The 13,542-nt window shown below is 40.3% G+C and overlaps 1 protein-coding gene across 1 annotated transcript in view; it reads left to right on the top strand.

Moving 5' to 3' along the window:
• Window positions 1–12,616, top strand: part of maml1 (mastermind-like transcriptional coactivator 1) — a 76,240-nt gene extending 63,624 nt beyond the window's left edge. Inside the window, exon 5 of the mRNA XM_048543771.2 lies at window positions 6,833–12,616. Within this exon, the coding sequence (XP_048399728.2) occupies window positions 6,833–7,812 (980 nt within the window). The 3' untranslated portion in view covers window positions 7,813–12,616. The remainder of the gene's footprint in view (window positions 1–6,832) is intronic.
• Window positions 12,617–13,542: the final 926 nt, after the last annotated feature.

Genomic DNA, 13,542 nt, shown 5'->3' with positions numbered 1-13,542 from the left:
GTGTTTTCAAATAAACCTGTTGAACTGTAACCTGGTGTTGTATGATTTCTGACTGTGATCAATGATGAAAGTTATTGAATTTAATGTTGAGTCCTTGAGGCCGCGTGATTTCCAAACAAAAAGCTGAGCTGATTTAATTAAAAGGCATGACAGTAGACAGACAATGGTTAATGCTTAAGGAAGAAATATGTGGTATGCAGCTATTATACATTATTCCAAGGTGACAGAGTACCGTAGCAAAAGTAGCCCAATTGTGGTTAACACATGAAATTAAGGCTAATATTAGATCCAAAGATGAATTATTTAATTTGCTAGTAAAAGTAGGAAACGTGGGCAACAGTTTAGAATTCAACAAAAGAGGGCCCAGATGTTGATTGAGAGGAGAAAAATAGAGTATGAGAGGCATTTGCAAGGAACAGAAAAGCAGACTGAGAGAGCTTCTACATTTTTTTCCTGATCAACCTGTTCCGAGATTTTATTGCACATGTCTGGAGTAGGAAAGACCTGAACTTGGGCTTCCTGGTACGGGGTAGGGACACTTCCAAGACACCATAAGAGGACCCCCTGTAATATGTTGTCTAAGGTAGGAAGTGCTGATGTATAATGGGACCCAGGTTGTATGTGAACACTAGTCATTGAAATCAAGCACGTAGGTGCAATACCTAGATAGGAAGACAATGATATGCTGGCTTTCATTACAAAATGGTTTCAGTACAGTTCTAACGGTACTTTGCTGCAGTAAAAAAGTTACCACTGTCCCAGCGAATCACATAGGGCTGCTTAATCTCATTAGAGAGAGACCCAGTTGGTGATGATTTAACCTTGGGGTCAGCATGCCTCGGCAAGGGATGAGCTATTAAGAAGGAAAAGCTTTCATGGTAACCTCAGCCAGTATGGGAACTGAGCTTGTGCTGTTGGTGTCATTCTGCATCGTAAACTAGCTGTCCAGGCAACTGAGCTAATGGATCTCATCTGTACAGGGCCATGATGCAACCATAATTGAAGTCTTGTGTATAGTTTTGGTCTCCTTATCTAAAACCTATCACCACAGAAGGAGTGCAGCAAAGGTTTACAGGACTGATTCCTCCGGAGCAGGCTTGTCTTTTGAGCAGGTATTCGATCAACGGGGCCTGTACTTTCTGGGGTTTTGAAGATTGTGAGGGAATCAGATTGAAACGTACAAAATTCGATCAGGACTAAACGGACTGGATGTGGGCATCCACAAGCCACAAAATCCAGAATAATCGATCATCATCTCAGAACCCATGGTAGGCTATTTTTGGACCAAGATGGAGAAGAGATTTCATCATTTGGTGTGGTGAGCTTGTGGAATTCTTTACCAAAGAATGCTGCAGAGGCAAAGTCACTAAATGTTTTCCAAACTGAACAAGCGCTACCATTCAGACAAGGGCAGCCATCAGCTGTAAGTTTGCTTCCAAGCCAAGCAGTATCCTGATGGATATATCAATGTTCCTTCATTGCCAGGTTTTTGAGCTCCCTCTACAACATCACTGGATGTACTTAAATTAGTTCAGGAAGGTAGCAGACCAAGACCAATGCACGTTCAGTTGGAGGTGATCAAAATGCTGGCCTGGCATTGATAAATAATAAACATGAAATTCATTCTACTTCGCTAAGTTAAATTTAATGTTGAACATGTCACTGGGTTCTGTAACTCCTGCATCTCATTCATAAAATCAGAAATTTAGTGCGCCATACAGCATATTTTATACATTGTTCCTATTTGAAAGTGCAGTTCTGCCTCGAACCCACATCCCTTCTTGTCTATAAATTTAAGTTCCTTATTCTCAACCACTTGTCCAACTCCCTTATTAAAATTGCTTGTAAAATCAGATTCCACTAACATTGAGTATTCTAGACTCCAATATTTGCGCGTTTCCCACTCCCCTGTCTGTAATTCTGTGATCTCTCATTGACCTGTTCAAGAACCTATTATGGTTTAAGCTTCCTTCACACTGTCACATGTGCATGGTTTTTAACAGCAGTTACATTTATTTAATTTTAATTCCATTATATCTTATTCCATCTTCTCCCTCTCAGACTGTAGGGTGAAGTCTATCATATTGTGGTCACTGCCCCTGAGAGATTCCTTCACTTTAATCAAGTAGTCAAATCCGCTTCCTTAATCATTGCTAAATCCAGACGTGCATATTTCTTACTGTGCTGTACCACAAGATGCTAGAAAAAAAACTCGGACTTTCCATAAATTTCTTCTCTTGAAATCTGCTACTAACCTGATTTTCTCTGCCCACTTGAGTTTTGAACTCGCCCATGATGATTATCATGGTGCCTTCCTTCCAAGTCGATTCTATCTTCTGATTTATTTTCTGCCTCCTTTCCTGATTACTGCTCTGGGCCTCTACATAACCCCCATGGTGTTTTTCTTTTCCTTTGCAGTTCCTCAACTCTACCAACACCAATTCTAAGCCTTTCAATGCTATACCACTTCTTACTTTAATCAATTTCATTCCTTACGATCAAAGTAAACCTGCCTGCTCTGCTTATCTCCCTATCCTTATGATAGGACGTGTATCCTTGGATATTTAATTCCCAGCCCTGATCCCTTTACAGGCACATCTGTGATTCCCACAATATTGAGGTTGGTTGGCTCGCCAAGCTGGTTTGTTCCTGGAGGCATCCCCTGACCAAGTTCTTTGGATATCCATTATCCTTGAACACATCCTCCACTATGCCAAAGATTCTACATGCCCCGACAAACTCATCATACTACCCTACATCAGGAACACGTCAGAACTCACCACAAGTCTTGTACGACCACTGAGCACCAGAGTGGCACAGAAGTCCACATCAAACCTAGGACAAGTGCACACCCAATCTAAAGACCCACTCCCCGCCATGGACAGGACCAATATCATCTACAATATCCCCTGCAGAGACTGCGAGAAACTCTACAAGCAGGAAGGAAACTAATAACAAGAATTAGCGAGTTTTGACTAATAACAAGAGTACATGAACACCAACTGGCTACAAAAGGACACGACCGATACTCCCTCATCTCAATCCACATGGACAAGGAGAACCATGACTTCAACGGGGACAACACCAAGATCCTGGGACAGGCTAGGCAGAGACAAGCTCGGGAATTCCTGGAAGCATGGCAGTCCATGAAGCATGCTATTAATAAACACACTGAACTTGACCCCATATACATCCCACTACAGAGGAAACCCAGAAGTGAGGCAATCCATCGCAACAGACCCCAGAGTTTAAAAACCAGGCAGGAAAACACATCGACGTTTCATCAGAGGCTGCACTGAGGATGTTACCAAGCACGGTAACAAAACATAAGTGGAACAACAAAACAGCTCGGTGAGCCAACCAATCTCAACATCCACAACCCGAGCTACAAATCTCCAAAACCTTAGATTCCCACAATATTGCAGCTGCCAGTTTCAATGTGCACTACAAGCTCATTTACTTTGTTTCATATACTGTGGACGTTTAAGTATAATATCTTCAGTCCTGAGTTGATTAACCCCCTTTGTTGTTCCCTCATCTGTTGTGCCTGAAGACTTCCTGACCCTTTCCATATTCTGTCCTGTTACTTCTGGAAATCTTAGTAATCACTCCCGAGTCTGAACTGAACTGGTTGTGACAACGCTATTTAGCCTTTCTGCTAGGATCCTGGTTCCATATAAGATGTGCCTGTCCCAAAATTGATGCCAGTACCCCATGAAATTCAACTCTTCTTTTCGATATCACTTCTTTAGCTACATATTTACTTCCTTCGAGATCCTTTTTAATTTTCTCCTGATTCCTGATATTCCCTTAACAGTCCTCTTACCTCGGTTGTTGGCGCCAACACGGATGATAACAATTGGAACCTCCCCCTCCCTCTCCAATATCTTTTCAAGCTGACTTGTGATAAATATTGAGTTGTTGCATATTGGTAAGACAAACCAGGGCAGGACTTGTACAATTAGCATTAGGAGCCTGGGAAGTTTTGCCAAACAAACACCTAAGGGTGCAGGTGCATTATCCTTGAAAGCGGAGTTGCAAGTTGACAGGGTGGTGAAGAAGGCATTTGGTACACTTGCCTTTATTGGTCAGAACATTGAGTATAGGATTGGAACATCATGTTGCGCCTGTACAGGACATTGGTGAGGCCACTTTTAGAATGCTGCAGACGATGCTGGTTGAGCCTCTACAAGAAGGAGTTTATTAAACTTGAGAGTGTGCAGAAAAGACTTACAAGTATATTGCTGGGACTGAATACCTGGGGCTTTTTACCCTGAACCGCTTGAGTTTGAGGGGTGACCTTCATAGAGGTTTATAAAATCATGAGGGGCATAGAAAATGTGAAGAGCCAAGGTCTTTTTCCCAGGGTGGAAGTGCAAACCTAGAAGACATAGGTTTAAGGTATGAGGGGAAAGATTTTAAAAAGGATCTGAGGAGTAGCTTTCACCCAGAGGGTGGTGCGTGTATGGAGCATGCTGCAGAAGGAATTGATGGATTTGGGTAAAATTACAACATTTAAAAGGCCTCTAGTTGGGCATATGAATGGCAAGAGTTTAGAGGGGTATGGGCTGAATGCTGGTAAATGGGACTAGGTCACTTTGGGATGTCTGGTTGGCGTGGATTCTCGTCGCTAGCTAGGCAGCACATTATGTGGGGACAGCTCATAAGGGTGCTATCTTGCCCCCAGTTTTGGAATCCCCTTCCATATTACTTTGTGCTGTCCCTGCCTACATGGATTCCAGACCATGGTGCATGGTCACTTTGCCCATCCTTCCTACCGACTCTTTCATCATCCGTACAGTGAGCAAGTATCTCACGCCTGTTGGGCAAGGTCAGAACTGAGGCTCCTCCAATGCAATATTCAGGGTCATTGCCACCTGCCTCACTTGTCACACTCTCCTGCCCCTGACTACTGGCCAAATTTGAAATACTTAATCTACGGGATATGACTGACTAGAACACAGTAACAAAGTAATTTTCCCAGTCCCACATGTGTTACAATGTCTAAAGCTCACGTTCCAGCTCTTCAACTGAGGTGAAGTTCCTTGAGCTGCAGACACTTACTGCAGATGTGGTCACTGTGGCTTGCAATGGGTTCCATTAACTCCAACATCATGCACGGACAACCCTTCGCCTGTATTACTATTCCTAATAAAATTAATTAGGTTTTATTGGTTTCAAAAATATTAGAACATAGAACATAGAACAGTACAGCACAGAACAGGCCCTTCAGCCCACAATGTTGTGCCGACCATTGATCCTCATGTGTGCACCCTCAAATTTCTGTGACCATATGCATGTCCAGCAGTCTCTTAAATGACCCCAATGACCTTGCTTCCACAACTGCTGCTGGCAACGCATTCCATGCTCTCACAACTCTCTGTAAAGAACCCGCCTCTGACATCCCCTCTATACTTTCCACCAACCAGCTTAAAACTATGACCCCTCGTGCTAGCCATTTCTGCCCTGGGAAATAGTCTCTGGCTATCAACTCTTATTATTATATTACTCTATTATATTATATTATTACTCTATTATATTATTTTTGTACAGTCCCTAAATTAATATTCTCCTTTCTGAATCTACTACTATTAAGGCCAGTCCTTTTAATATAGGCCCTCCAAGTCAGCCAAACCATAGCTTCTCTGTGACATCACCTTTGCTGCTGCTGCTGCCCTTCCCTAACTCAACGAGTCTGGACACGTTGTCTGCTCCTTCCCAGAATGCTTCAACGTGACTTCGACTGCAAGGACACACTTCCCAGACTGCTTGACAGTGATGTGTCGCTAAGAACACTCTTCACAGACTGCTTCAGCATGACTCCGACTGCAAGGTTGACTCATGATATAAAGAATTTAATGTTCTTCATGGATTGCAGAAGTTTAATTATATAAAATGGGAAAGACTTGTGTGTCTGGCTTTACCTGCAAGCCGCATTTCGTCCTGATGTGGCTATATTATCACACTTCCTTCACTCACTAGACCAAGCCCCTGCAATTTGCAGCTGACTTTTACTACAAAGACTTAACGCACCTAATCTTTGTAAGGCAGCGAAGGATTGGCACTGCATTTGACCTTACCAACATCACTCAATGCCAAAAAACATACTTTCTTTTAAAAAAATGGACACAATATCAGTTGCTTCGTATTGTGTCCTTCACCATCTTGCATTTCCATCTTAATATTTTTAAAGATATTTAACAAAAAGAAACACTTTAATTCCATAATACTTACTGTAGCTTCGGGACTCCTAAAGATGCTTTTACATTCTGTATTTTGCACAACAGCCACTATTAAAATGTAATAAAAGCAGTGGCCTGACAAGGATGTGTTTGTGATATTCACCAAGTGATTATTTTTGGTGTTGTTTGAGTGATAGATATCTCCAAGAATAAGTATTCCTGGTCTTTTGGGAGAACTCAGCTGTTCTTCACAGTAGTGTATTGGGATCGTTGCACCATCTTAGGGGGCAGATAAATACTGTTTAACATTTCATCTGGTAAGTGACACTTCTGACAGTGCAGTACCATCTCTGTCTGAAAGTATAATCCTGAAATTCTGGAATATAGTTTGAACCCATGATTTGACTCCAGTTCAGGTGCCACTCTCAGAGCTCCTGGTGTTACTACAGCTAAGTATACGCATTATTGATAATGGGACAGAGACACTCAGGCTACACAGTTGCTATTTGTAATTGAGACAGAAACCTTTTTTTGTCGTTAATGATGTTTTGGTCAGGATCAGAGGACTGCTTTACTAGACCTCTCTCTTAATAAAGTTGACTTTTATTTATTGGGAGTTAATTTTCTCATTGTTGTGCTCCATTTCATAGGTCCCCCTCAAGTTCTTCCAACGGTTGGAAATCTGGCTGCTGTGAATGCAAGCAGCTCACGGTTGTTCCCTCAGAATCAAAGCATGATCCAGATTGGGCAAAGCCAGAGTTCTGCCTCCTCCAGTAGTTCTGCTGCTGGTCAGTCGGAACTAGGAGCATCTCAGTACGGTAATATGCACAATGTCCAACAGGGAATGTACAATGTAGGGTCAAATGTGAACCAAATGCTTCCACATTCTGCCCAGGGCACAATTGGAAATGGGCAGCATTCAAATACATTGCAGATGCAACCTAGTATGACTCAAGGAACTCCCATGGTAACAGGATACGGTCAAAATCACCTCAACAGCTCAAACCATGCACAACAGCAACACAACAAAGGAACGGTGAACCAGCCTGTCTCAAAGACCCACTTGCAGAGGTTACCAGGTGCTGTGGTAAGCCAAAATCCAACATGGCCCAGTCAATCTTTGCAAAGCATAAATAACCAAAATCAGACAAACAGCAATCTAGTAGCATTCAGCAGTACCTCAACCTTCCATGTGCGTCCGTCTCGGCCTAAATTTGCCAGCCAGCAATTTGTGCAGGGAATGTCTCGTGCAGGTCTTGCGTCAGTCAGACCAGTGGGATCCATCAACTCAACTGTTGGTGACCAAGTGATACCTGCATTAGGTGGACCTCTGTCACGGACAAACCAACCCTTGCAGCAGACTATCCCTAGTTTAAACCAGTCCATTCCGGACATGACTAACTTTGCTTCCGGCCAACAAATGGCCGCAAGGGGCAACCTCCAATGCAACCAGGTTTACCAGGTAAGAGGCTCAAGCCAGGAACTACCTTTTAACTATGGTAACCAGTCTGGTGGTAGCTCAGTTCAGGGGTTACCTGGAGATACAGACTTGATGGACTCTCTATTGAAAAACAGGACTACAGAGGAATGGATAATTGATTTGGATGAACTTTTGGGATCTCATCATTGAAGGATAGCTTGCTGATCACATGTAATTTTTGAATTTTTATATAAACAATTTGGGACCAAAAAATAAAACTGACAAAATCCCCGTGGCACATGGCAGGTAAAAATGTGTGGTTGGGAATGGTATTATGGACAGGTTTTTAAAATATTTCTATTTTATTGCGAAATGGTCAGATTACAACATGTTTATATAAAATATAGTTTTTTAAAAAGTTCCTTTATTGTACACGGGTTGTTCCTTGCCAGTCAGAAAATCCACATCCGATCACAATTTTTTGAGTAGTCATCTCCACCCCTGTTTACCCAAGCTTGCCAGATCATAGTCAAGTAATAGAAATGGAGATTGTTGGAAACACATGGCTGGTTTGCCAGTTTTTGTACATGTTTGCAAAAAGCCTAATTAATCTAATGAAGAATACACATCTCTCTTTCTTGATGTAGGTTGGCCTCTTGCCCATTTCAAAAGTTTTCCATTTTATTTCAAGTTTTAGTCCTTTACATTTTTGTTGCATACTATTCAGTATTTTACCATTTGCCAGTCATTTCCCTTACTCTTGATTTTAGTGGTAGCTTGGTCTTGCAGCCCAGCTATTTCTCAAGAAAGGAAGTGACCAATAAAGTCACTTATTAAGATGCATTATTAAGGGTTGAATTCTTCAGCAGACAAAGCAGCCATTGGCCCATTGTGTCTGACAAGAAAGCACTCTGCCTAATCCCACTTTCCAACCCCTTGTCTGTAGCCGTGGAGTTTATGGCACTTCACCTATATATCTAGGTTATTTTTAATTGTTGTTGAAGTTTTTTCCTCTACTACCCTATCAGGCGGTGGGTTCCGGAACCGCCTCATCCTAGTGAAAATCATTTTTCTGTAATAACCTCTGAACCCCTTACCTCTCAACCTAAATTGACATCACATTGTTATGGATCCCTTAAGCAGATGAAGTGCATAGGAAAGACCCCTTAATTTGATACATTTCAGTTACGCCTGCCCTTAGCCGTCTCTCTTCGAAAGGAAGCAATTAGTGTATCCGGTCTTTCCTCACAATTCAAATTCTCCAGTCTGGGTAGCATTCTTGTACCCTCAAGTGCAATCACATCTTTCCTATTGTGTGTGAGCTGTTTTGTGCCATTTTTTGTTGTGTCCCTGATTTTAGATCATCTGCTTTAGTTAATAGAGGGAAGGATTCTGTATTCCTCCTTGGTCACCTTAGCAACCCATCCTTGCTGCTTTGTAGTGTGATCTCAGCTTCCTGCTATGTAATTTGTGTATGTTGTTCTGATTCTGATCTCATTTTAGTTTTTTCTTTCTTCACTTTCTTGCTTTTTATATGACTTTCTAGCCAAGTTCAGCAAAAAAAGTGTGAGGTTTTTTATGAATTGCTCACTACAAAATCATCACGCGTCTTAGTTTATCATTTATTTCCCAACCATCTGTGTTGTGCGAGGCCCCAAAGGGCTCTCACTTTTAAGGATGTGAAACTGCAGTCTGTTCAACAAAAAAAAGGGCAAGTTTCCTTCCCTCAAGTGCTTTATTGAACCAGTGTTTCAGATGGTTTGACATATTTGTTGTCATGCACCAAATTATAAAATTTATTTCTGGATCCCTTTTTCAAAAATGTATTCAAATCATGTTTCTCAATGGGATTTGAATTCATGTTTTCTGCATTGTTAGTTTGGAAATATAACTACACCACTGTACCCCATGGAAGTGATCACTGTTCTCTTGCTCACAGTAGGAGATAAGAAATAATACTGCGTTTGGAGTATTCTTAAATTATAGTTGGAACGCATCTGCATTGCTGTATTGAACAGTTCATTGCACTTTACTTTTTTGTTTCAGATCCCCCACATCCCTGTAAATTTGGATTTGATGGGGGCTTAGAATACGAGTTATTGTATGTAAAGGCATTTGTGGCACTATGGTCTCTTTGGGCCTATAGTCAATCAATTGAATAAACTCCATTTGGATTGTTTCGGAATCCTGACCAGACTTGTTTCAAACTTTTAAAAGTAGTTTGGCAGCTGAAAAAGTTAAATTGCACTATGCACTCAGTGACTGTTTCATGCTTATTTTATCTTGTCCAGGCCACTGAGAGCATAGTATTTAAAGGGGAGGTTTTGACATCTGCCAGTGCCTCAGGTATGCTGTCTTTTTTTAGTATTGGAAATATGGCTCTTTGGAGGCCTATGCCACATTTGTCTCTTCTGGATATTTATATACCAGATGCATTTGGGAGTGGCGGGGGTTTAGTATTTGTCTTTTTCACTTGACTGGTGCAGGTGCATATTATCAGGATGAAATGGCCAGATACAGAATGAAAATCAGCCATTCATTTTCCCAACCATCCATTTCCCATGGTTGAAATATCCTATAACAAATTTATTGAATTCCAATCATGGTGCTTGCAGAATCTTAATGTTTAAGTCAGTCAGATTGTGTGCGTGTGTATATAAATGTTTACATTTTTATAAAAGAAAAATTGATATAAGTATTTAGTTCCTTGTCTGTAATATATTTTTGCATTTTATAGTTAAACGCATTTCTTGGTATGATTTTTTTTCTAACTCTTAACTCTGCAACTGTATTGATATTGACTGTACTCACTCTCTAACCTTCATTTTTGTATTCAGCTGTAATGTCAGACTTTGAACCCCCACTATTTGAACTTTTAAAGATCAATTCTGGGGGGAAATAACCAATGGCCAAATCTGGTTTTAGTCATTCTCTCCTTCAGAATTGAAGGTTTTTAAAAAAGGTTTAATTTAGTTTGCCCAGAATCGGTGTTCTTTAATGAATATTCCATGTGTGTATGTCAGGTTATAGACATCAAGTTCACCTGAGACTTGTTTTATGTTAATATACAGTTTTGTTTTGATTGATCTCATCCAACCTGCATCCTCATTGGACCCATTGTATCCCTGTGTAGAAATGAATCCAACTGAAGCCAGTTTATAGTATTGGGTCTAATGACGTCTAATTTTATCTCGAGTTTTAACTCTCATCTTAATAGTACATGCTGGCAGTTTTAAAGTTTTGACAATTCATTTCTGCTCCAATCTTCTAAAAGGTATCTGATATGTATTTTTAAAACAATCTTTATTAACTTTAATTCAGATTAAATCAATACATATAGGTTAAATACAGATAAAGCTTTTATTTGTGCCAAGCAAGCTATAAATGATGCTATTTTTGTTCCCCTATGTACAACTTTTAAAGTGTTTTTAAATGTTAATCAAATTGCAGTAAAGAAAGTGGTATAATTGCTCTTTTAAGTTTAAAAGTGTAATTAAGAAAATGAAGATTCAAACAATTGCATACCATTTTGGCACTGCACTTGGAATTCAAAAAGCTAATATCAAATCTGTCACTTTACAGTAATTGTCTTCATTCCTCTAGTTTGTGGCCTCTTTTACAGGTTAGGGTATCTCTCAGATTGCATTTGCTAACTGACCCTCCTGGGCCTTGGGCAAGCTTGATTTTTTTTTTAGTAAATCTATTGTGTTACTTGAAAATATATATAATTGAAAGTGAATTGATGTTGACATTTAATGTACTACATTGGAAAGTAGAGAACAAAATAGGCTTCTGTCAAATTTGCTATTGGTGCCTGAAGAGGTTTTTAAACTAGTTAGAAATGGTCATTGGTATTTAATTGCCAGAATAATCTAAATTAAATAAATAGGTCTGAGTTCAGTCTTCTCACTTTTATATTTTTAAGAGGCCCTGTTTATATTTGTGTAGTGTTAATTTTATTTGATTAACTCTTCAAACACGGGGACAGGCCTTTCATATTACAAAAGATTCTTGGGCCATCTGTGGAAAACAATTCTCAGCTTTTAATTCTCTTTTATGAAAGAATGCTGTTAATGCACACTCTCCAATAGTACTGATATCAGTGCAATCCTGGGCTGAATTGACAGCCCATTTCTCCTGTACCTGGGTTCTCCTCAACAAGCTGATGGCGACCCATCTAGTGTCAGCACTGAAAGCTGGAGTATTTTCTCCTTCAACAAACTCATGACTGAACTTTGAACTTTTAACCTACTCCACTTTCCTGTTCTACCCATATCCCTTAATGAGTGGGAGGTATGCTGCCAATTGGCCTTGCATTACTTTTTAAACAGTACTATTGGGAAGTGAAATTTTCTGGACATGCGCTATGTACCCTCCTCTGTCATAGCTGCTCCCATGTTCATTTTCACCATGATCAGAAATCCCTGTATGTGGCTCTCAACAAAGCATTGAAAAGAGGTTGTGACCCTCAGTAGTAACACTGCTTGAGGACCTGTCTGTAATTGTCAGATTGGGAAGTGATTTGGTCATCATCATGTCAATGGATCAGTGACACTGTTGGATATCTCTGTTCCTTTGACGTTAGGGGCCCCTTTTTTGTGGTCTCTCTCAGGTCGTACAGAGTGTGATTGAGAGCACAGCTGCCTGAAACCAAGCCCCTGTCAATGTTGCTGTGATCTCCTGGCTACATTGTGGACAGAAGTATATGAATTTGACTCTCTGAACATCCCAACGGAATCTGGCCAAGATTGGTGTGGGGACTGGCTTACTGATACAGTATTGGTGTTTGTGTTAATACTTTAAGAGGTTCAACCTTGCATTCTGGCGATGGGGTCAGTAGATCTAAGTTGAAAACTTTGTAGGAACCTGCTGGACTTCGTATAATGAATTTGTTTCAGTTTATCTAAAACTGTTTCCCATTCTCCACTTATGATTAACCCAAACTAGATTTGGCCATGTGGGATTTTTTCTATCATAAACTATTTAATTGTAAATAAACTAAATATTGAGAACCATGCACAAATAAAGACTCATAATTTGTTTGTAATTGTGCTATTTTCTTCAATTATGTTGACTCTGGGTGGCCAGCAAAGTTCCTGGTGGTCTTGCACTTCTGCAGAACTGTGCTACTGAAGTTCTTATCTGCATTTTTGTTTCTTCCCACTGTCGATAAAATTTCTCTCTTTCAGTAACAACTAGACAACTGAGACCAATCCTAACCAAATGTTGTTAAAGTTAAAAAAATTGTGATGTGCAGAATAAAAGGAAGTAAGTGCCAGCCTTTGTTAGAGAGTAACTGAGTTAGCTTCAGCAGTAGGCCTAAACGACCCAGCATTTTACATCTATTCCAGAATTCAAGTTTGTTAGCTTATTTAAAAGAAATTGAAAATTCTTCATGAAAGTAGATCAGAAATAGATTTCTGATCGTTGTACTGGATTGGAGCATGTCTTTAAAGTTACATTTTTGTAGTGCTTCACAGCAAATAAAATACTGTTTTGAAATATAGTCACATGTCAAAACATGGCAGCCAATTTTCACACAAGATCTTATCAGCAGCACTTTGGTGTGATAACCAAGTATTTTGTGATGTTGGTTAATGGATGTATATTGGCCAGGCTGTTGGATCCAAAACCCTGCTTTTCAAAGTCATGTTGCTATAAGAAGAATATTAGGTTGGAGAGTCTGCAGAAAATGTCGACAAGGATGTCACCAGGACTCTGGAGGGTTTGAGTTATGGTGATGGGCTTGGATTGTTTTCCCTGGATCATAGGAGGCTGAGGGCTGACCTTTAAAATCATGAGGGGCATAGATAAGGTGAATAGCCAAGGCCTTTTCCCAAGAGTAGGGGACTTCAAAATTAGAGGGCATAATTAAGTTGTGATAAGATAGAGTTAAAAGGGACCTGAGGGGCAACCATTTCACACAGAGGGTGGTTTGGA

This window comes from Stegostoma tigrinum, chromosome 13 (genome assembly GCF_030684315.1).
Source record: "Stegostoma tigrinum isolate sSteTig4 chromosome 13, sSteTig4.hap1, whole genome shotgun sequence".
Lineage (NCBI taxonomy): Eukaryota > Metazoa > Chordata > Chondrichthyes > Orectolobiformes > Stegostomatidae > Stegostoma > Stegostoma tigrinum.
Note: the sequence above shows the minus strand (reverse complement) of the source record. Positions and strands in the feature narration are given on the sequence as shown.